This window comes from Anser anser (genome assembly GCF_964211835.1).
Source record: "Anser anser genome assembly, chromosome: 7".
Classification (NCBI taxonomy): Eukaryota; Metazoa; Chordata; class Aves; order Anseriformes; family Anatidae; genus Anser; species Anser anser.
Genome location: NC_139727.1, coordinates 34,285,483 through 34,307,045, shown reverse-complemented (window position 1 = coordinate 34,307,045; position 21,563 = coordinate 34,285,483). Strand labels below are relative to the sequence as shown.

Below are 21,563 nucleotides of genomic sequence, written 5' to 3'. Positions count from 1 at the left end.
ATATATTTATGCTTATCATTTATGTTTTTAATAAAATTGAGCAAAAAGCATTGATTTGGATAGTGCATGAGCACCATACATGCAGGCAGGAAGGACTGCTGCAGGTAAATGCCAGCTCATCACTGAAACTAATGCATGATTATGGTGACTGGCTGTGTCTGGCAAACAAGCTGTCAACGAGGCTATCTGTTTAACATGTTTTTTGTTTCTTTTTTTTTCTTTCTAATATTCCTCTGTAGTTCATATTTGGAATGTGATATGCTCTTTGATTTTGGAACAGGTGAAGAAGTAACAGATCTGAAGAGACAAGCTGTTGAAGAAATGATGGACAGAATTAAAAAGGGAGTTCATCTGAGACCAGTCAACCAGTCAAGCAGACCTAAAACAAAGGTTTGGAATAAATTGCAAAGCAATGCTATTAACTGAGCATAGTAATTTATACTGAAAACAAATCAGATTTTCTACAAAGCATACAAAAGAATACATTTGCCTTGCTTTCCTCTTTTGCTCTGCTTGATTTTGAATAAAACAAATTAGGGCAGCATATATCTGAAGGAAAAAAAAGTGAGACCAACAGTACATAAGTAGAAGCCCAGTTTCTTTGACACAGAAAGGAACTGAAAGCAAACCTATTGTAAACAAATGGCTGCAGAGAAAGAAAAAGCACAGAGGGAATAACTGAATTGGTTAAAGGGAAAGATCAAGAAGTATACTGTATTTAGCAATATTTTTATGCAGCACTCCTAGCCATATTCATGCACTGATGCTATACAATACTGCTTGCTGTCTTCATAGAAGTATAATCTTTCTTTACGTGTGGGCTGGGATTTACCATGTTAATTGTTGAGCTGAGGCTCTTCTCTTCCACTATATAAGCAAATAGCTTGAATGTTAGCCACAGACTTGTGAGAGGGCAGAGCACGGGAAGGTGATACAATTGCATGCCTGTGCAGTAGATCCTTGTGCAAAGTCTGCCACGGTCCGTTTCAGCTGGGCCAGATCAGTAAGCACGTGTTTTTTTAACATATGTTTGTTATGTTTGTTTACAGCCAGAGACACCAAAGCCTTCTGAAAGTGCAATGAAAGAATTAAAAGGGATTCTGGTAAGAAAACGTGCAATTTATATTTCAGTGTTTTCTTCACTTTGAGCTGACAGACCTGCCGTGCAAAATAGCTAAGTATTTGAAAGCTCTGCATTAGTATTTTGGTTTGAAGCTGCAGTTCTCTAGTGAATCCCCTGAACATCCCCCACTTTTGACTTTGGTCCTACTGAAAAAATGGTTTTTGTCTTGTTAAGAGTTTAATTTGGAGAAAACTAACTTGTTAACTCAGCTCCAGGTTTGTACGTTCCTGCCGCTAGGGGGGCTGTTATGTTCTGCACCTGCCATAGGACCTTTGGAAACTTTCCAAGTACTCACAGTAGGGATACTTAGGGAGGGAAAGGCACCTGCATAAATGTAGTCCAAAGTAACGCCCCTGGACTGCACAGGTAGTAGATGGAGGGTTCTCATCAAATTTCTTGTTAGCATAGACATAGCTTAAATGGAACAAGAGCTCTATAGTCTGTCTGTATTTGTATGCAGAAGAAACAGATTCTGAATAGCTCTCCAAATACCTGTTTGTCAGTAAACAGAGACGTTATAAGGCTTGTATTTGGTCCTGCTCAAGTAATGTGCTTAAGCTGGCTGTTGTTCTGTCCTTAACTCGTACATTGCATTGCTTATTTAACTGGTCGCTTCTTGTGCACAAGTGCTAACATTGTATGAAACAGTCAGAAGTAGCCATAGTTCTTGCTCCCTGATTTTTGTAATCCCAAAGCTTTTAAAGCTGAAGTGCAACTTTGGTGTGTCAAGTGAAATTTTGCCTTTGTAATGTGAAATACTGTAAAATTCTGCCTATATCAAAGCAAAACACTTCAAATCCGCTCCACAGCAGGTAGGACTGTTTATCTGATCATCCATTATAGCACCTAAATATCCTTTTTAAAAATTAACTTCAGTATTTTTTGGGATGATGCAAGATACAGCAAAGGAGTACAGCAAAGGGAGTAGCCACTGCGATGATAATAACTAACAGTGATTCTAAATCGTGAGTGTGGGACCAAGGACGTGTTAAACTGACTGTTCTCCAGTCATGTGAAAGCAGCAGAAGAAGGGAAGAAACGATCTAGAGAGCTACCAGACCTTAATGCCACGCTGTAATTAGAGGGACACATAATTAAACGTGGAGGTAAATAGAAAAGGAATAAAATGTGACGTGGAGATTGTTTTAAAAGGAACTCCATAAGTATATCCATGGTTTGCTATGGTGTGCTATTTGGACCTGTGTGGACTCAACAGCCCCGCTGAAGGTCCTTTCGTTTCCTAATAGCTGTTTTATTTCTTTGACACTGTACCACTGACATCAGGGGAGACTTGATTATGTGCTTCAGAGGAAGCAGAAAGAGACCTACAGTCACTGTACTTCTGTGTCTAGCTTGCTGCTTGTGAGCCCTTTAGGATTTTTGCAATATAAGACATACTATATAAAATCCAGTTCCAGTCTGTTCTTGAGACCAGTCATTATGCACAGTCAGACAACAAACATGGGGGTGGGATGTGATGGAGTAAACGTTTGTTGTTACTATGCTAATTATGCATTTCATGTAGACCTCCATATAATTGTTACAAACAAAACATTTATGTTCTGTAAATTGCAGAGTTGGAGCAACTCGGTTGCTCAAGTTGCTTTCAGATATGTATGTTTGCACAGATAGGGAGCACACTGCTCCTTAATAACGCACCTCCTCAGCTAAGTTTCCACCCAGTATACGGAAATAGGCCCAATTTTATGCCAGATCAGCTAGATTATAGGATATAGTAATGTTGCAGTTACATCTAGTACATGATGACTTTTTCAGATGTGTGTGCACCCAAGCACAACACAAAAATGTACTCAAGTGCAAAACATGCTGGAACAGTGAAATATGTGGCTTTTTGCTAATAGAGGCAATGGACAGTGTTTTAAGATCTTTTAAGGGGGAGGAAGGTGGTAGTTCTCTGCAAACACTGAAGTTTGTTCATTGGTTATCCACGGCATCTTTAAGCCTTGTATCAACCCTCTAAGGTAGGTAAGCGTGGTTAATCCATAGATAGGGAAAGCCCAGATAAGGGGAGGAACGGTAGCCAGGGCCCCGATGTTGTGCTAAAGGGAGAGCTTTGCACTCTAATTTAGAGGTGCAGTTGTTTTCCCAAAGTTTAAAAGGTTCTCACGTTGGGCATATGGGGTGTTTGGCAGGGCTCAATATATACTCAGAGAGCTTTTCATGCCTATTTCCTGCCATAGGAAACACTGAACAAATCCACTAGTTCCCGAAGCTTGAAGTCCCTTGAGACAGACAGCGGTGAAACAGAGCTAGAACGAGTTCTGCGACGCCGGAAAGTGACTACTGACCAGGACAGTGGCGGTAAGTGGCTTGACTGCTTCAGAGGCCTCTTCCTACCCCTGCATTAAGTGACTCTTGAAGCTTTACTTTCTCTTCCAGACCATTGCCGTTTCAGCCATTACAGAGAGCCCTGCCTACTTCTACATTGACTCACGTCCCCATTATGCCTCTTGCTTTTCATCCCCATTTTCTCCAAGAGATGCCTCTGTCAGGATTTTCTGTGTATGCAGCCACATACACACAGATGCCTCTGTCCTGACGGAGCTCTGACAGTGTTACTGGAGCATTACTAGCCTGAGCTTCCTGTGAAAATGTTCTGGAAAGTAATGGTAACCAGAGCAATGGGGTTAGGACTGCTGTTTTGAATTAACCTCCTCTGCAGAGCAAGGGCTCTGCAGTTTTTAAGATATCCGTATCACCATCTCTAAGAAACTGTTGATGTTCTGCATGGTTAGAAAGGCCGTCTGTGCAAGTGTAAGTCCATGCCATCGTCCGTGCAGATGTGGCTGGTTTTAATGTCAGTGAATAGTTTTAGCTCGGACTTTGTAGGTAGCCAGTTCACTGATTACTCATTAGTATAAGAACATATCTTTTGTAAGTGGGCTACCTCTCACCCCAGCTGCACTTCAGGCTGGGAGAGCACTGATGATTAGTGACTTGGTAGTGCTGTGTTGACAGCAGGACTTAGAGCCACGGAAAGCAGGGGGATCGAGTGCACAACTGTGTCAATACAGCAGGCTGCGACAGTGGAACAAGAAAGGCTTAATTTTAAGGCTGAGAGAAGAGAAGCTGCAGATAGGGTGTTTTGATGCTCTTAAAAAATCTGTTTTGATTTCTGCAGGTGACTTGAATACTGTTCTTCTTACCTGTTGTTTCTAGAGCAATCAACAGAAGCATTAAACTTTCTTTGGGTTTTAGGTCCCACTGGAATCCTGGCCACATCAGAATCAAAATCTGAGCCTGTGCTAGGTTCAGAAGCCAGTGCTGCACAAACGGTGTTGAACAAGAAAGATCTGGAGACAGAATTCAGTACCAAAGTATCGGATTCAGGTCCTGTTTCTAACCAGCTTAAAGGTGTCGCAGGTTCCAAGGCTACGTTACAGTAAGTAGCATATGATTTTCTAGGTATATTTCAGTACCAGATCTGTTTAGCTGATGTGTTCTGAAAGTGAGTTTACATCAATTTTGGTTAATAGGATAAATGTACTATCTATAGCTGTTTATCAGTGACTCCTCAAATAACTCACAGTCTCACTTAGGAGATGAATTCTATGTACGAAAGCTCTTTTCCTGTAGAATCTGTGAACATTGCTCGTAAAAAAGTTCATCTTCTCTGCCACAAGAAAAGAAAGAGGGATAGCAAAGTTGAAGGTATTTTCCATATCCTGAAGAGAAGAGGGAAATTATATAATTAACTCTTGATCCAAGAAAAAAAAAGTTCTTGAGCACAGTTTTTTCAAAACCAGAATCATTTAAGTCATATTGGTCTCTATGCAGCTGTGCAGTTTCTGTTGGATCAAAATGAATGCAGACTATTACTCCTAAATCTCAAGATAAAGATTATTCAGAGAAAAAAAAAAGCAGTTAGTACAGTATTTGCACAGACAATGTCACAACAGATCGAAGATCCAAGGTGCCAGTTAAGCATCAAAGAGTTAAACCTGCTTCAGAAGTATTTATTTCAGATGGATCTGGTGGAGAATTGGCTTGCTTTGTAACAATACCAAGCTGCTTTTGAAATGAGGCTGTGTGCTTGCTTCAGTTCCAGGATGTCTGTCAGTTTGTCACTTCAAGAGAAGGAAAGAGATGAGACAGACCAGCAGCATATTGTAATCTTGGCTAATTAAACCTCTGTTTTCCTGTTCTATCAGTTAAAAAATGCCACCAGTATCAATTCTAGCAAGTCTCCATTACGTAGTTCAAAGGAGTAAGTCACGACGAATGAGCTGGAAATTCAGTTCACATCTATTTTTATGAACTGATATTTACTTCACTCTGAAGTACCTTTATGATTTAATTTTGAATGGATAGAGCCCAATTTCCTTCCTATGCCCTGCAGTCTTACTTAATTCACACTGAGTTTTAAAAGCAGAATGCTTTTTCCAATCATACGTATTTTCCCCTTTTATTTCATTAAAGTATCTTTAGAAGAAAGATGATCTTCATTTTAATTTAATCAGAAAGAAGGTTTGTTCAACAGGTAATTTGACAGGAATGATGCCATTGCATTTTCTTGAACTGCCAGAAAGGTTCACCCTGACAGAAAGGTGAGGTGGGTCCTGAAAATACTGCTTGTAGTTTGTGGATTTTGACGATTTTGAACAGATAACCTTAATCAGAAAACACAGCAGCTCCTACCATCTTTAGTCTACCTTTTATTCCACCAAACTAAGTGCAAATTGCATTTACAAGAAAGGAAATGAAATAATTGCAGGCCCCAAGGTCTTGCAGAATGTGTGGTGAATTGACAGTGAAAAGGATCTTGTGTTGACAGTCACAGTTGTTATGTGTTATAAAAGCATATGTGAAGCTCAATTTCTTTCTCAGCTTGCGTATTCAGTGACATCCTAAAAGACGCGTTTCACTTTAATTTATCTGTTTAAAGCATTAAAACAAATGTGAAGGGCCAGATTTCGCAGTGCTGAAGGGCTTCTTTGCACCACGTCACTGGTGTAAACCTGCTTAATTGGAAAGGTTCATCACTGAGGATGGTTTTCCAATGAGAGAAGGTGCTGGGGCTCTCATATGCATCTGCTGGGCTAGCAGGGAGGAGTGGAAATAGCCAAGATGCTTCACACCGTGTTGCAGTGCAATTACTTTTCTTTTTCTCCTGGGTACTGTTTGTAGCAGAGGTTAGTAGGGGCTGCCTCCCGACTCCAGGGTGCGTAGTGCTGTGTTGAAACGTGGCTCGTTTGAAGCAGCCATCAGAAGGAAGTTCGTTTGTCTAACACGTCTGACAACTTAGAGTTCTAATTAGGCAGCTTTCTAGACTGGGGCATCTGTGCAAGCAGTTCAGGTTGGATCAGCAGTGCAGTTCTGAAGCAAATCTCCCTGTTGTCCTATTTGTTACGCTTTCATTTGTGTTCTGGAGTGGTTTCAGTGCACAAACCAGATCCCTGGATTCACTGGTTGGGAAAACAGTTCTTCTTGCGCCACGCTATTCCCCAAAGTTGCCTGTGTTAACGAAGCAGTGTGCAGCTTTCAGCAGATACCCGTAGTGACAAAGGCGTAGCAAGGATTTGTTGTGGAACTTCTCCTTATTCATACCGAGGTGAAACAATGCGGCTGTCTCATCATTTGCAATTCCTTGAAGTCTGACAAAGGTGGGACCTCCTTCCGCTGTTCTCAGCAGCTGAACAAACCGTTACAGCACAGCAGAGGAGTGCACGTCTCACAGTTACCAGGGGGCTCTTCCAGTGCAGTATTTACTCTTTTTTCTTCAGCAAGATGTTAACGTACAGCTTCTTATACAAAACCTTATAGGTAGTCATGCATGAGATATTTCTATTTGCTACACTGTCCGTTTACTAAGCCTTGTAATCTGAAGGAGTAACACAGATTGTTAAATGCTAACAGCCCTGTTCATCTTTATTCACTTTGAGTTACAGCTAAGCACACCTGTCCTCCTGGAGAAGGAAGGGCACGTGTTTGAAAAAGACACGGCCTTGAAAATAAGTCTGTGAACAATACTCAGAAGTCAGCTCATTGAGTAAAACCCTGGTGTGCCCCCCAGGTCAGTGGCAACCTAACCTAAACAGCAGTGTGAGAGCGGAATTTGGTCTGTGGCTGAAGCAGGACGCCCCACACAGAGCGGTTCTTGGAGGGGTGAAGTGCTCGCAAGGCACCCGCCAGCCGCTGAAGTTAGTTGCCGAAGGGAGGGGTTGTGGAAAAAAGCTGTAACGTGAACAAGTGGAGGCGGATTCGGAAATTTCTGGGTAACAAAACTGATGGATGACACTTGGGCCACAGAAGTTAATTCAGAAGAAAAACGTAGGGTTGGACCACAAGGCTGTGCGTTACTTCGGTACAGGCCATCGCTAGAAGAAAGGCCTGCAGCCACACGCAGCTGACTTGGAATGTCTGCAGTTTAGCTCAGGTGGTGGCGAGGGGGAAGACACAAACAATGTGTGTCCTATCGGGAAATTGAGGCCTTACCTCCGTATTCAGGTAACTTCCTCTACAAATCTCTTCCCAAATGTTTAACCCAGCGTGAGTGTAATTCTGTGACAATTGCTGAGAAGAGCAAGGTGACAATTTAGCTCCCTCGGGAGCACAGGGAGCTCCCGTGACTCCCCGCGGTGTGCAGACACAGAAGGGAAAGGTGTGTCTGGCTCTGCCCCTAGGTGGTTGTTTTTTTTCTGTTCCTCCCCCCCCGAATTTTGTAAACATTTTGTTTCTGGGCACCAGAGATCTCCGTTAACAGAGGGAACCACAGAGAGGGCTAGTCTTAATCTCATGATTTTATACAATTAAAGGATTTGTCCTCCTCCTCCTCCTGGCTGTAATCTTAGTAGCCCTGAACCACCTACCAGCTCAGCGGGAAGCAGCTCAGCCCCAGCTAGGCAGAACTACAAAGGTTTTCCAGGGCAGCTTGAGCATGGGCAATTTAGTTTGAACAACACAGGAAGAAAACAATGGGATGTTCTGGAAGTTTGGGATCTCCTTGGTTTTAAGAGCTGTAAAAGCTCCCGTCACACACGTTTCTTAGACTGTACTCTCCGTGTGCTCCAACTCTCAGCGCAGGCAGAAGCTCTTCAAGATTCATTACGGAAATTAATTTGCCAATGTTTTTGAGCATTTTCCAAAAAGTACCTAAAATAGGAACAATTGCCCCTGACTTGATCTGCCATACTAAAGATCTACAGGCACATTCTGTTCACTGCTGTGTTGACCACTTCTACTCAGCTGGGTTTAGCAGAGGCATTCCTGAAATGGAGAAAGTTCCTTGTGCTTCCTTCATAAATACCCAGCATTATACCCTGTCGTAGGAGGGAACCAACAGGCTTGTTCACTAGTGTCATGGTTTGTGTCCCCTGCAACTTGCATTTGACAAATGGATGGATTTTGTTGTTGTTTCTCTAAGACTTTTCAGGCTTGTAATGGGTGTATTCCTTACCATTGTTTGGTTTTAGCCTTTGGGCCTCTCGCATTCCGTTGCTATGTTAAAAATCCTGAAGTATTTAATAAACACATATTTAGCTTTTATTCTCAGTGCAAGTTTTTGAGGAGGACAAAACCAACTGCTGGTGTCTGGCAGGCTCCTGGGGTGGCGGTGGGGTGAGCAGAGTCTGGAGCGGTGCCCTGTGGTGCTGCACCAGGTCAGAGGCTGGTGGAGATGAGCGTTTCCACTTTTCCTTGTAGTAAGTGTAAGTGCTTTGTTGCACGAGTGGTGTTTGTCTTCAGCTATGGGGATCTTGTAGGAAAACAGGAACGGTGGGGTCAAGGCGGGCGGCACTTAGCCAGGTAACAAGCTGTGGTTGGCACGTAGCCCTGGTTTTTAAGCTTTATTGAAGATGCAGCTGGTGGTGAGCAAGTGACAAATTAACTTAATGCCTCGAATCTCATCTTTTGGGCAGGGAGGAACAGCTCTGGTTGCGTTTTATTTGGGGTTTAAAAGCAGCTTGGCTTTGAAGAGAGATTACAGGTATTTCAGTAGGGACCTTGCTGAAAGGCAGAGTACTGATTTGACGGCATGCTAATGTTGGCTTTTCTATCCGAAATTACCTCATGCTAGCCTAGGTTCCAGGCAGAGTACCAACCTTCAGTTCCACGTGCTTAACGGTGTACTTGCAAAACCAGTCTTTGCTGAAAAGGATTTTTGCCACTATTTTCTATATATGGTGTATAAAACAGATTTTCCTACAGTGTTTTCTTTGAATGGTTTCCTTTAGCCTTGGATGAGACTTCATTCAAAAAATGTTGGTGAAACTTACATGAAGTTCTGGTTTCTGATGGAAATACGTTCAATGATTTCATGAATAGAGCACCAAGCAAGGTTAAATAATACTAAGGTTATAATATTAACCCGAGAAAACAAAGGAAATCCAGGTCTCAGTTGACAATCCAATCCTTAGTTTGTCCTTTTGTTCTCCTGCTATAAATTATTTACAAAAGGCACAGTAGCACGAGTTCACAGGTAGCCCGTCGGTCGTAACCCTTTATTTTTATATCTTCTGTAACTGTATGAATGGAAAATAATGCTTTTGATACTCTTACATCACAAGCAGTCCTTGTCAAAGCTGCATGGGACTCTGCATATCCTATACAGTTGATCTCAAATGCATTTATTATCCAAATCTGGATTTCACAGTACAGAATTTTGTCATCATTGTTTGTAAGCCTGCATATATTTTTATGTATGAATGAGTACCATAGAACCAGGGTCTCAGTTTCTGGCTTAAATCTATAACTGGACAAGTAACAGGAGTACTGATAACAACGTTAACAATCTTAATGAGGGAAGAGTTTTGTATAGAGCTCGATAGAGCTACCTTGGCTGGACAAATTTGTAATTGTTCAGCACTGTGGCTAACTCCATCTATACTAATTGCTTTTGCAAGCTTTATTTGTAGCAGCAAAAACAGGTTTTTTTTGAAAGAGGGCTCCAAAATTATGTTCATTCTTGCACTGAAACTTTATTATGCCTGCATTCTGCTCTTGACAACTATAGAAAAGGAGCTATGAATACCTGATAAATAGGGTTAATAATTTTAACAATACCTCAGCTCTGACAGGAGCACTGTCAGGCTGGTGCTGCAACAGTGTAAAGGATTTGAAGAAGGGAATGCTGGTACAACCAAGTCTGAATAGTAATTCTTATTTTTATGCTTGAAACGCTGATTTAATCACTGGTTTTCTCCATTAAACTACTTTATATCGACATCTTTCATTTTTCTGTCCTTTGAAGGTGGTAAATATGATTGCCGTTTTATCCATTTTTGTTATAACTGAAACAGACTTCAGAGCGCTTGGCTGTGCATCAGTTGTTGGAATGCTGCCATACACTAATGCAGACTCCCCACTGTGAGCCCAGTGAAGAATTATACTTTGATTCACCAGATTGTATTAAATAGTCCAGCTGTTGGGATTTGAAAGATAGTTACCTCCAAAGTGAAATAAAAATGAACTTGGCATTTATGGCTTTGACCATTTTTATAGTGTTGGGCAATCAGCTTTTCAGAGGTAGCACTTTTTAAAATAACCCTCTTCTGGTTACACTGCTTTAAAAAGTTTAATTTGCTGTAACATTCAAAATACTCCACCTTGTATTTTCCGGAATGATTGGCAACTTTTGCATAAAATAAGCATTATTTGCCGTATGAAATCACTAGCTTCTGATGATAATCAAATGAGCCTGAAACTGTATCTATTAGCGCCAATTTCTGAATTAATTAACTTATACCAAAGTTCTAATGTTAAGAGACAATTCTTGTAATTAAAGCTTGAACGTGGAATTTCATTTGATACATCCAGTACATCTCAGCAGCAAACTGAGTAAATTCTTTCTGAAATGGAAAGTGCAGCGACTGTGGTTTCTGTGATCATTTACGTATTTTTAACCCGTACATTTTCTCTCTCCCACTCAGGTAGAGAGAGCCAGCACACTCTCAACCCCATGCTCCAGTTGTTGAGTGGGGTGACCTCTCTTCTCTTTGTCGTTTTCTCTAGGACAAAGACTGTCACAATAAAGGGCAGTTCACAGCAGATGGATCCACTAGATGAATTTCTTTCTTTGGCCTCCAGTTGATTCTACTTTTTCCTTTCAAGAGTGTTATCTTAGCAGTATGGAAGGCCATTCCTTATGAGTAAGCATGAAAAATAATAATTAAACAAAAAAAAAACCCTCTGAACTACTAAATACGGTTGCATTCAGCAACTCTTCAGTTCGGCTTCCCATGAGAGCTGAACCACGTGCCCGTGTAGGACCTGTCTACGCTAAGGTTTCTGCACCGCTCCATTTTGGTGGCTGTAGCCGCGTCAGTGCAGACGTCTGTCCTGTACCCGTACCACAGCGTAAGGCCCTACCTATCTGAAGAGGTGCTGAGTGTGCAGGTGTCACTGCCCTGTGGAGCATCTCCAAGCACGTCGGGTTACGTGCCCACAGGTATATAGGGCCAACGTGCCCTGAAACCATGAGGAAGGGCAAGTGTAAGCCCACGCGTGTAAGCTGTCTGCCTGCCCGAATGGCAAGGTGGGTCCTGCGGGCAGCCTGCAGGTGGCGTGGGGAACACCCTGGCTTGTGACACCTTCATTCAGGTCAGGCTTTGCCTGTTTGCCTTGCTTTGCGTTGGTCTATTCTAGCTAATCTAAGGGTTTACCTGCACATTTTCAACACTAGTACAAAGCTTTTGAATATAAACAAATGCTTTTTGTGTTCATGCCAGCCTCAACAAATAACCCTGGTGCCTCTGACCTTTCCTTCCTCGCTCAGAGGGCTTTTCCTCTGCAAGAACTTGTGCTGCAAGCAATCGAGACACAGCCCCGTTCTGAAGTAGGCAACGTAGGTCTAAAGCCCCTCTGTATTTCAGCAAATCCAGTGGTGAATTTTCAGAAATGGTTTGCACTCACTCCCAGTGAGACCACTGGCAGCCTGTTGGTGCTGAGCTGCAGCAGAAAATCTGGTTGTGCTGCCTCTAGCTCCCTGTCATGCAGTAGGGTGCAGGCTAGTGAGCGCCTGTGCAAGCTGCTCGGGGATGCAGGCGTGGAGAAGAAGCCGTGTTCTTCCAGGCTGCAGGACCAGTACCTCTAGGTGACAGAAACTGGTAGCATTTTCGCTGGGTGCAGCTGCTGTGTTGGACATGGGCAACCTAAATGCAGCTCTGAGATGAGCAGAGTGAAAAGAAATTCTTAACATTATCTTTAAAATTACTCTTTCATAGTCTAAGTTTGTTTCTATTGTTAAATATCTTACAGGGCTAGCTTAATTGATTCAGGAAATGTGAATGTTGCATTTTGTGCACTGCTACCTGTATGTAGGGGCTGTAATGTGTAATAGATTTATTATCCGTTCACTAGGCTAGTGGACCAATTCTGGTCACATACGCTACTAATAATAGAAATGCTTTTCTGTATATTTATATTGTTTCTCCTAAATACGTGAATTGCTATCTGTATTCATGTATTTATTCTTTTTCCTTTAGATCACCTAGTCATATGGAATCCACAAGAAAAGCTTCTAGTAGTGAAAAAGGGACAGAATCCATTGTAGTTTTAGATCCTGTTGCCACCGGTGGGGATCGGATGTCTGAAAACACACCGCATCAGAACAAAACAAAAGAAGAAAAAAGCAAGCCACTACCTAAAGAAACTAACGTAGAGAAAATGAAAGAGATAGACGACAGTTCTAACTGTTGAAACCTGTTCTGAAAAAGGCCGTAACTTTGGGGAATCATTATCTGGACATGTAAATTGCTTAGGTGTGTTACTAGGGGCTACAGTCTGTGCTCCAAAGTTTTCAGTAATGCAGGTTGAAATGGTCTTTCGTATGCAGCTTTGTTACAAGCATTAGTGTTAAACAACTATGTATCGCTCAAACTCCCTTTCCCATTTTAGTTTTGCAGGTATGGTTAATGTTTTCTTAGATATTGACCGTTACCTTCCTTTTTCTTAAAACTGTGTTTGAAAAAGGCTTTTTTAATTATTCTTTTATTGAGAAGATCCTTCGTTAAAGGACCATTCCAAAGCCTGCCGGAAGCCCCTTGCATCCCTCTTGAATTGGTCAGGCTTTGGGTTAGACCTTACGAAGGTGATTACACTCACCTCAGCTTTAGTACAGGGGTATTATTAAAAAAAAACAAAAACAAACAGGTTTTAGACACATTGCTTTAAGAATACTTTGATACCTACCTAAAACAAGGTCTTGTAGGTCTCCTTTCTGCCTTCTCCACAGAGGCCACTTTGATGAAATTGAAAGCACAAGCATAACACTTCTGTTTCAGTTTCCCCAGTAGAGAGCTAGCCCACAGACTGAAAAGCAGAGGCAGTGCGGCATGTCTCTTTGGTACCAAGACTTCTGGTAACAACAGCCAACGGCAGAAGTTTGTGGATAGAGACCGGTGCTCTTATTTGGATTAGCACTTCTTCAAAGGAGGATTTATCTCCTGTTTTTCTTTTTTTTTTGATTTTTTTTTTTTGTTTTAGTCTGATGTAGCAGTTTGGTACTGATGCAGCTGGAATCTGCATGTGCTGCTGCAAAAAGTTATCCTAGGCTCCCATGAGTATGGACTTTGGAATCAACATTTTTGAGAACTCCCAGGTAAAACCCAGTAACATTAATACAGACGCCTTTGCTTTGAACCTAGTACGGAGCGCTGGCATTAAGATCTTCATTTGGTAACACTCTAGATTTCTGCTAGATTTCTGTATTTGGTAGCACAAATTCCACTTTCCCTCAGCCCTTATTCCCTATGAAGACAGTGAGATAGGTACCTAACTGATCTGCTGCACTGCCAGTTCACTTGCCATTGTAGTTTCTTTTTAAATCCAACGTGGTATCGCATTCTTTTATAATGAACAAACAAATGTAATCAGGGATTTACCTAAGGAAGATCGGTGTAACTGAAAATTGGGTGGTCACGTACCTGAATGCACTTGGGTTATTTTTTATTTAATGAATTGAAACATTGATAGTATTGAAGGATGAATGTTCTGAGTTTGTTAGTTTGGCTCTGCATGCAGTTGTCTGGTGCTTTTCCTGAAAATAAAATGATAGTAACGAATGTGGTAGTTTCACATCTTTTCTGGTGTTTTTGCATGTTTGCTAAGAAAAATCTTGGATTTGATCTAATTACTGAATATGTTTAATTCCTAAACTTAGGGAAATTTGTCTCCTTATTTGATACCTTGCTTTCTGGAGGGCAGCGGTGGTTTTGGTGGTTAATTTTTCACTTACGTATCTGTTACATTGAATTTTAAATGCAACATTTTATATATGTATTTTTCCTCAAATTACTACTGCTGTATTATATGTTAAAATTTTCAAATTATTCAAAACCAGAAGTTTCAAAAAATTCTTTTAAACTATTTGTTACCTACGATATAAATTATTTATTTATCTTTTCACTGTTGCTTATTAAAAAGACTACTGACAAGTTTCCCAGACCTTGTGAAGTTGACTTGTTATTCCCTGCCTCAGACTGAAGCAGGCTTCCTATTGATGCAAATTACAGCTTTGTGCCCTACATTTGGGGTTTGCACTGATGCACTTGTATTGATAGCTAGCTAGAACTGGAGCAAAATTTCCCTTGTAGGCTAGATCTAAGAGCAGCATTGAGGTTGTGCGGGGGGGTGGGGAGGGGCTGGAGCAGCAAAACAGTCAAGGCCTTTGTTTTTTGTAAAATGTGTTTTTTTTACTGTTTGTCAATAGCTTACTCTTTGTGTGGAGAGAGATCTCTACTTTCTCAAAACAAACATTTAGTTTTGAAGTTAACACAGAAGTATTTGTTTGGTCAACTTGTAAATACAGCACAGAATTTTGCAGTATTTTCAAACTGTAGTCACTGTTCAGTTATCTTGGTTTCAGCTGGAAGTAATGGTCTCCTGGGAAAAGAAGCTAATATTTGAATGCTTAAAATTTTTAGCTGAAGTACTTGAAAATAAATTGATTGAGTAGCAGCCAATATATGAGTTCCTTACCAAAATTAATTTTCAGAAATTTACCCAAAAGTTAATTTGGGGGGCAACCTAGGTTAGTGTGTTGTTATTTGGGAGATGTGCAGGCAAACTGTGAACCTGCAGGGCTGGCTGAGAGAGCTGTGGAGGCAACGAATCCTGCGCTGGGGGAGGAATTACATCAGACAGTTCTTTTTCTGGCTGTGTTTCTTCAGCAAAATCAGTAAACTCAAAATTTGCTTCAAACCCTGTAACAAAAGAGAAAAAAGAAGCCTGTTCTTACGTTTGCTGAAATTTAGTTTCTTGAAATGTTCTCTGATGCACTCAGAATTTTTTTTTTAGAAAAAAAACTTCCACACGATGCTTACACAAGTCTCTAAACACCATTAGAAGTCTGGGCCTAAGAAATAAGGGAGCAGCACTGCTGCACTTTGCAGGAAGAGGACATAGTGCAGGCCAGGTTGGATGGGGCTCTGGGCAACCTGGCCTAGTGGAAGGCAGAGGGTTGGAACCAGATGGTCTTTAAGGTTGCTTCCAACCCAAACCATTCTATGATTCGCTACAGCCTGAGCCGGGTATTTATTGTGGTCCCTTCTTCGCTAATCATCTCACCTTGCTGTTTTCCACCTTGGCTCTTGCTGCCCCCCTTTTTATTTTTATTTATTTATTTATTTTTTTTTTTAACATCCTTCTTCCTCTGCACCTCCTGCAAAGGTTCCCATCGGCTGTCTGTGTCTGCGTGGCAGCAGGCAGAGCTGAGGGCTCCTGTTGTTGTGGTGCTCCCGGGCCCAGCTGCAGGCCTGCTTCACTCAGTCCTGGGGGGACTCCTGATGGGTCAATGTCACCTCCCAGCTACGCACCACTTACAGAGTCCTCTACTGCTCAGCTCTCCAGTGTATTTTGTAGCTCGCAGCCCAGCCAAATGAAGAGTTTGGTATGCGGCTCAGACATGCCATCTCAATATTTCCCTGCTGTTGATTTAGTTACTGGATTTTATTTCTGCCAAATGATTAACGGTCTCAGGAATTGATGCTATTTCATTTTATGAGATATAGTTTTAAATATTTGTCAAACTCGAGCTCTTTTGTTTAGACTACCTCCATTTGAATAGGGAATATATTAATATTGTTGAGGCAGTTCAAGGTCACAGTTGTTTATAATGATATGTCTTGCTTTTGAAAACATTCTGTGAAACTCATCCAAATGAATTTTTCTGTTTTTTTATAATGACTATAAATGAGCAAATGGGAGATTTCCAAAATTCGTAATACTTTTCAGTATTTTATAAAAAATACTTTGTTATATAATGTTTGCATGTGAAATGCGGATATGCTACTCACAGAACACAAAATGATGAGAAACAAGATCAAATGACTTAATTCTCCTTCGTTTTTCTTTTACTTAGCCATAATAAATTTGTGCAAACCCTTTCCTTCATTTCTTCCCCTCCTTCCCCTCAAGCCTGTATCCTTTTATTCTGTCTTCATTGATACCTGAGCAAGGGAGAAGTGGCTCTAATGACCAGTTAAGTATTTAACAGCATAGAAAATGGTGTATAAAGAATATGCAGATCATGAAATGCAGACAGATGCATACAAGTGGCTAAGGCTGAATGTGCATCCTCAACTTGGATTTTTCTTGGGTTTTATTTCGTGCTTACCCATGCAACTGTAGCTTTCCAAACACATTTTGCGGGACGTGGAACACAAAGGGGTTGTGAAATGACATTTTGTTAGCAATATATGTTTAGGGGCTTGAGGGAGGTGGGGTATTTGCCCTAAAATTCCATTTTGGCAGCTTTTTGGAGTTATATGCGTGGTTTTTGTTTCGTTCCTTTTGCATCGTGGGCTTCAAGACTCCTACCAATTAATTCTGGAAAAAGGCTTAATGTAGGCTACTCCTCAAGAAGGAGTCTATTTTAACATTCAGTAAACAGATAATCCATTAGGACAACAATATACATTGTGGCAAGTGCTATCCTAGGTTTTTTTTGTCAGCGCTTATTTATAGTCTTTTGATTTCGCTTTCCTCCTGTGGTGCAGTTTCAATCATTCTCCCTCCAATCTTTGTTCTCGTATTCATTGCAAGCTGAAAACAAAGTAAGAAAGAAGCTCATACGTAGCGTTCTATTCTTGGCCAGTTCTTCCTCTATAGCAAGAAGGCGGTTGTATTTGGTCACCCTTTCTCCACGGGAAAGACCTCCCAACTTGATAAACCTGGCACCCAGTCCAACAGCCTTAAAACAAGAAAGTGCGTATTTTAAAACTATATGGTTTGGGAAGTGATGTCATTTGTAATTATTATACACGGTATCCTACTTCTAACTTAACAATCTTATCTTTTTACAAATAATAAATGTCCTTGATGAAAGACTTGCTGGATACAAACAATAATTTTCACTGGCATACAATAGGAAATTTTATTTGTAAATGTAGCTTTAATACAAAAGACTAAATATTATCACTGTTAAATTTTTTTAGATATAGTATTATTACCATTCAGAAATGTTTTAACTCACTTTTTTTTATAAACTAATGCAACCAAATAGATTCTATGCACTTTTGAATATACTCCCTGATTTGGCAAATTTACTGTGTGTTCTCTTCAGACTCAATTAGCTCTCTGTGGGGGGACAAAAGCAACTCTAGAAAAAGCCCATTTCGTAAAATGTTGTTTCTTTCTCACACAGAAACAGGCTTTCTCCTAAAAAAAAATAGTTCATGTTAAAAGCAGTATTTTGGCAATTCTGCAATTGAACAGCTTTCAATACTTACCAGATCCACAAGGCTATCATCAGAAGATTCTCCATCTGGACTTCCTAATATGGTAATATGTCTTTGACCTATATATAACAGAAGTGTAAAACCTTCATTAGTATATATTTTATAAATTCGACACATAAATTGGACTTCTTTTTTTTTTCCTCCCCCCTTTGGGCATTTTGTGGTTAAATGCAAACAGGAGTAAAACCAATGAAACCCATCTCATAAAAATGTAGACTATATTAGTTTGCTACCACTATGGCATTAACAGTACATTTTGTTTTATTTTCAGCATGGATAAGGGAATATCTAACATGCTATCCTACATCTTATCTCTAGCTGATGTTTCTGGTAACGTATTCTACAAGCCAGGAGGCTGTTCTATTTATTTTAAATATGCTCTTTACTATAGTAATGATTTTTCTTCACTATACGTTTACCCTCATGACTGCATGAAATGTTTAGATTGCTATTTACTCGCTTTGATATAGTTATTTTGAGCTTTTTGAAGGAATAAGGAGAAGGAAATTATAAAATTGGATACATTAAATTTGTCCATCTATTCCTTGGCTATAAAGGTAAATAAAAAAAAAAAAAAAAAAAAAACTACAAAGAGAAATCTTACATATGAAACTGCACAAGTACTGTTACCACAAAGGCTCAATAATATGTAGTCAATAATCTATGTAAACTGCAGTTTTAAACATTTTGGACTTGTTTGGGTTTCTTAGTTATTAATGCTAATATTAGTCAAAATTCAGATTATTGTTATTCAGATCATTTGTTTTATTTAAATTCTATTATCTAGCTGTACAACACTTATCTGCAGTGTCAAAGGGCATCCACATTCAAAACATCCACAATATATTAACTTGCTATAGTTGAAGCCTGCGTCCTGTTTTAAGCTCGCGAACACAGATTTGTGAATCAAAACATGAATTTTAGTTTCTTCTGACAAACGCTTTCTAAATTTGAAGTGGTGATTATTAAATAAAAATATGTAATATTTATGGATGTAGCAACACTATTTATTGACTTGTAGGGTTTGAAAGCAAGCATTTTAACTCCTCTACTCACCGTCCAGAAGTCCAGTAAATTCTATGAGGTCTGATACTTTGGTTTGATTAATATATTTTAGGACAACACCACTGCACATCGGTACGTTCATGCTCTGGTCTATTTTAAGTTTGGAAATATTTGTGGCAGCATCTTCAGCAATCAGGTAACATTTGGAACCAAGAGCACAACAAATGTTATTCCATTGTTGTCTGTCCTGCATAAACAATCAAGTAAATATCTGCAGTTTAAAACAACAAAATGAATGCAAATCCTAATTGAGCTAAAAATTAAAAAATAAAATACAAAATTAGTTTGGCTTTAATGCTAAAGATACTCTCCACTATAAGCATATATTTTATATTTTAAATCTGTCAACCAAACAAAAATAAAATACAGGAATTTTGTTTGAATTTTAAGATTTTGCTGGAAAACAAATCTTCTAATCTGGAATTAATCAAAGCTAGTTGCACACAGGCACAGTTTTAAATATTTCAAATTATTTGTATGAGTTTGCTATTTTAATCACCTTTCCTGAATTGTATTTATTTTTTCATGGACTATAAAATAATTTTCCATTGTTTTATTTAAAGGTCTCATTATTGTGATAATATGTGAAGTGTCATAATCTTTATTTGAATATAAAATAAGGAAACAGGAGGCAGCCATAGGCTCAGTGACAGATATGAGGAGAGGATGATCAGACCTGCAGGGAACAGCTAAATACAACACTCTCTTTCTAGCAAAGCTCCATTTTTTAGGAGCTTTGTTTCTTGATTTTAATGCACCGAGATTTAAAGAGAAATAGAGGATAAAAATAAGTAAATAATTTGAAATAAGAAATTTACAAATTATTTTTTCTTTATGTCCACAGCATGCAAAGTTCTCATATTAAAAACATTAATTTTCTAGTTAATAATTCTGATAGGGATAATTCTTGGTGTGTGGATCACAGAAATTTGTACCTATATACTTGCAATCTGTATGAAAGTCCATTCTTATGAAGCTTTCAAGCCCATATGTAACAGAAAATGAAGTTTTTGATGCATGGACAAATGCTTAAATTTAAGCACTAAAGTGGTCTGCTGTCTGGAATTGCTGAACTGGTACCAGGGCTAATCCTCAAGGACCTAATTATCTGTGGCAAGGATGTAGCTTAGGTAAACTGCAGATTTCTGAGGAGGGGAGGAGGAGAGGCGTTTTCCTTAACAGTACTCTATTTCAAACTTTACTTCACTATCTGTTGCAATTCTTCTGCAGATTTTCCTAGTGCAACTATATTTTTTCATAAGAATTTTCAAGAAAGTTTGCAGCCCTGGTAGGAGTGGGGAATAATCTGGTGTTTTGGAATATAGAAGTCAGTTTGAAACAGTGCAGGGAAGCAAGGCTACCTAGAGTAAGGTAATAACATACACCGATATTTGAAAAATAAGCTTTTAAAGTTTCAGCTAAAAACTAGATTTTGCAGATCATCTGTTTCAGAATTAGTGATTCAGGCACTTGGCAGATTCATAAAGACACCTTGGTTCCCCCTTCATTCATACTCATCATGTTATTTTTTTTGTAAGAAAAACAAAAGTCATGTATTTTATGTTTAAAAAAAAAAAAGGTGTACAATTCCACAGCAAGAATAAGTTTTTATTAAGTTGTGCAGCTGTAGAATCTAGGTCACAATTGTAGCTTCTGCTTCAATTACATTTTTATCTTTTTGTGTAATATATGGAAGCTGAATTGTATGCATAAATGCTTATATTTGAGGTTGTGCAATTTCTTTCATCTATCAATAACCTGGTAACATGCTTAAGAGTATTCTACTTTATTGTTTTAATCTGTTGCCAACACTTGATTAACCCCTCGAACTTTGATCACAGTGATAAAATACACTTTTAAAATTCTGCTGGCAATGGTGCCAGTTACAGGTTTGTTCTGGCTTCGGGTATAAATCTCAATTGTAAAGAATAGCTGTGATGTGAATTTTTTTCAGTTGTTCTAAGAAACATATAACCATGTCCAAATTTTTAGTTTCTCCTGTTTAATGTAATAACATTTATATATTACTTGAATTTTGTAATTTGATTTTACAATACAATTTTAATTATTTACTTAAATAAGAAGGAAAATGTAATAAAAAGGACTGTGGTTTAGCAAGCAGAATCAGATAAAAAAAAAAGCATTTTCCTGTTATTCCTTAAAATATTTGTACTATCCATATTCTGTTCGTGCCAAGATTATTTTCTATCAGGAATTAGGTCAAACATATAGAAAAATGTTGTTGCCAATTACAGATATGCAAATGAATTATTACCTACCCTTTTTTATACTGGTATTTCTGTACTTAAACACTCTAAAAACAGAAGCTTCATATTTTGTATGTTTTGTAAAAATGTGAAAAATTCACTGGTCTCACATAAACTATCTTACCTCTTTCCTTAAGGGATCTACTAATGCAATAATAGAAGGAAATTTATTAATCAGTTCCACATACACGTCAACCATTTCATCAGGACTTTTGAATGTTCCAGTAAGTATTTCATATTTTCCTTTAACCTAGTAAAGTAAAAAGTGTAAAAGATAAGAGTGGTAATACTTCAAAAAACAGATTAGTAATGTAAGCTTGCAGGTCTTGTAACACTAGTGTCTCCATGAAGGCAGTGCATTGTGTGTTCTTCAATAAGCGCATATTCACTTGTCTACTTTATTCTATGTCTGTG

At 39.2% G+C, this 21,563-nt stretch overlaps 2 protein-coding genes across 9 annotated transcripts in view; one reads left to right on the top strand and one right to left on the bottom strand.

Moving 5' to 3' along the window:
• The window catches only part of SHTN1 (shootin 1), a 61,655-nt gene extending 47,133 nt beyond the window's left edge, over positions 1-14,522 (top strand). For both annotated transcript variants that reach the window (XM_083844143.1, XM_083844142.1), the window contains 5 exons: positions 281-390; positions 1,050-1,103; positions 3,325-3,445; positions 4,343-4,526; positions 12,565-14,522. In XM_083844143.1, the coding sequence (XP_083700269.1) occupies positions 281-390; positions 1,050-1,103; positions 3,325-3,445; positions 4,343-4,526; positions 12,565-12,778 (683 nt within the window). In that variant the 3' untranslated portion in view covers positions 12,779-14,522. The remainder of the gene's footprint in view (positions 1-280; positions 391-1,049; positions 1,104-3,324; positions 3,446-4,342; positions 4,527-12,564) is intronic.
• The window catches only part of ENO4 (enolase 4), a 22,662-nt gene continuing 14,623 nt past the window's right edge, over positions 13,525-21,563 (bottom strand). For 6 of the 7 annotated variants that reach the window (XM_083844146.1, XM_083844144.1, XM_083844147.1 and 3 more), the window contains 5 exons: positions 21,274-21,399; positions 18,874-19,069; positions 17,809-17,876; positions 17,153-17,270; positions 13,525-15,282 (listed from right to left, as the gene is read on the bottom strand). In XM_083844146.1, the coding sequence (XP_083700272.1) occupies positions 15,107-15,282; positions 17,153-17,270; positions 17,809-17,876; positions 18,874-19,069; positions 21,274-21,399 (684 nt within the window). In that variant the 3' untranslated portion in view covers positions 13,525-15,106. The remainder of the gene's footprint in view (positions 15,283-17,152; positions 17,271-17,808; positions 17,877-18,873; positions 19,070-21,273; positions 21,400-21,563) is intronic. The other variant, XM_083844148.1, reaches the window with a different exon arrangement.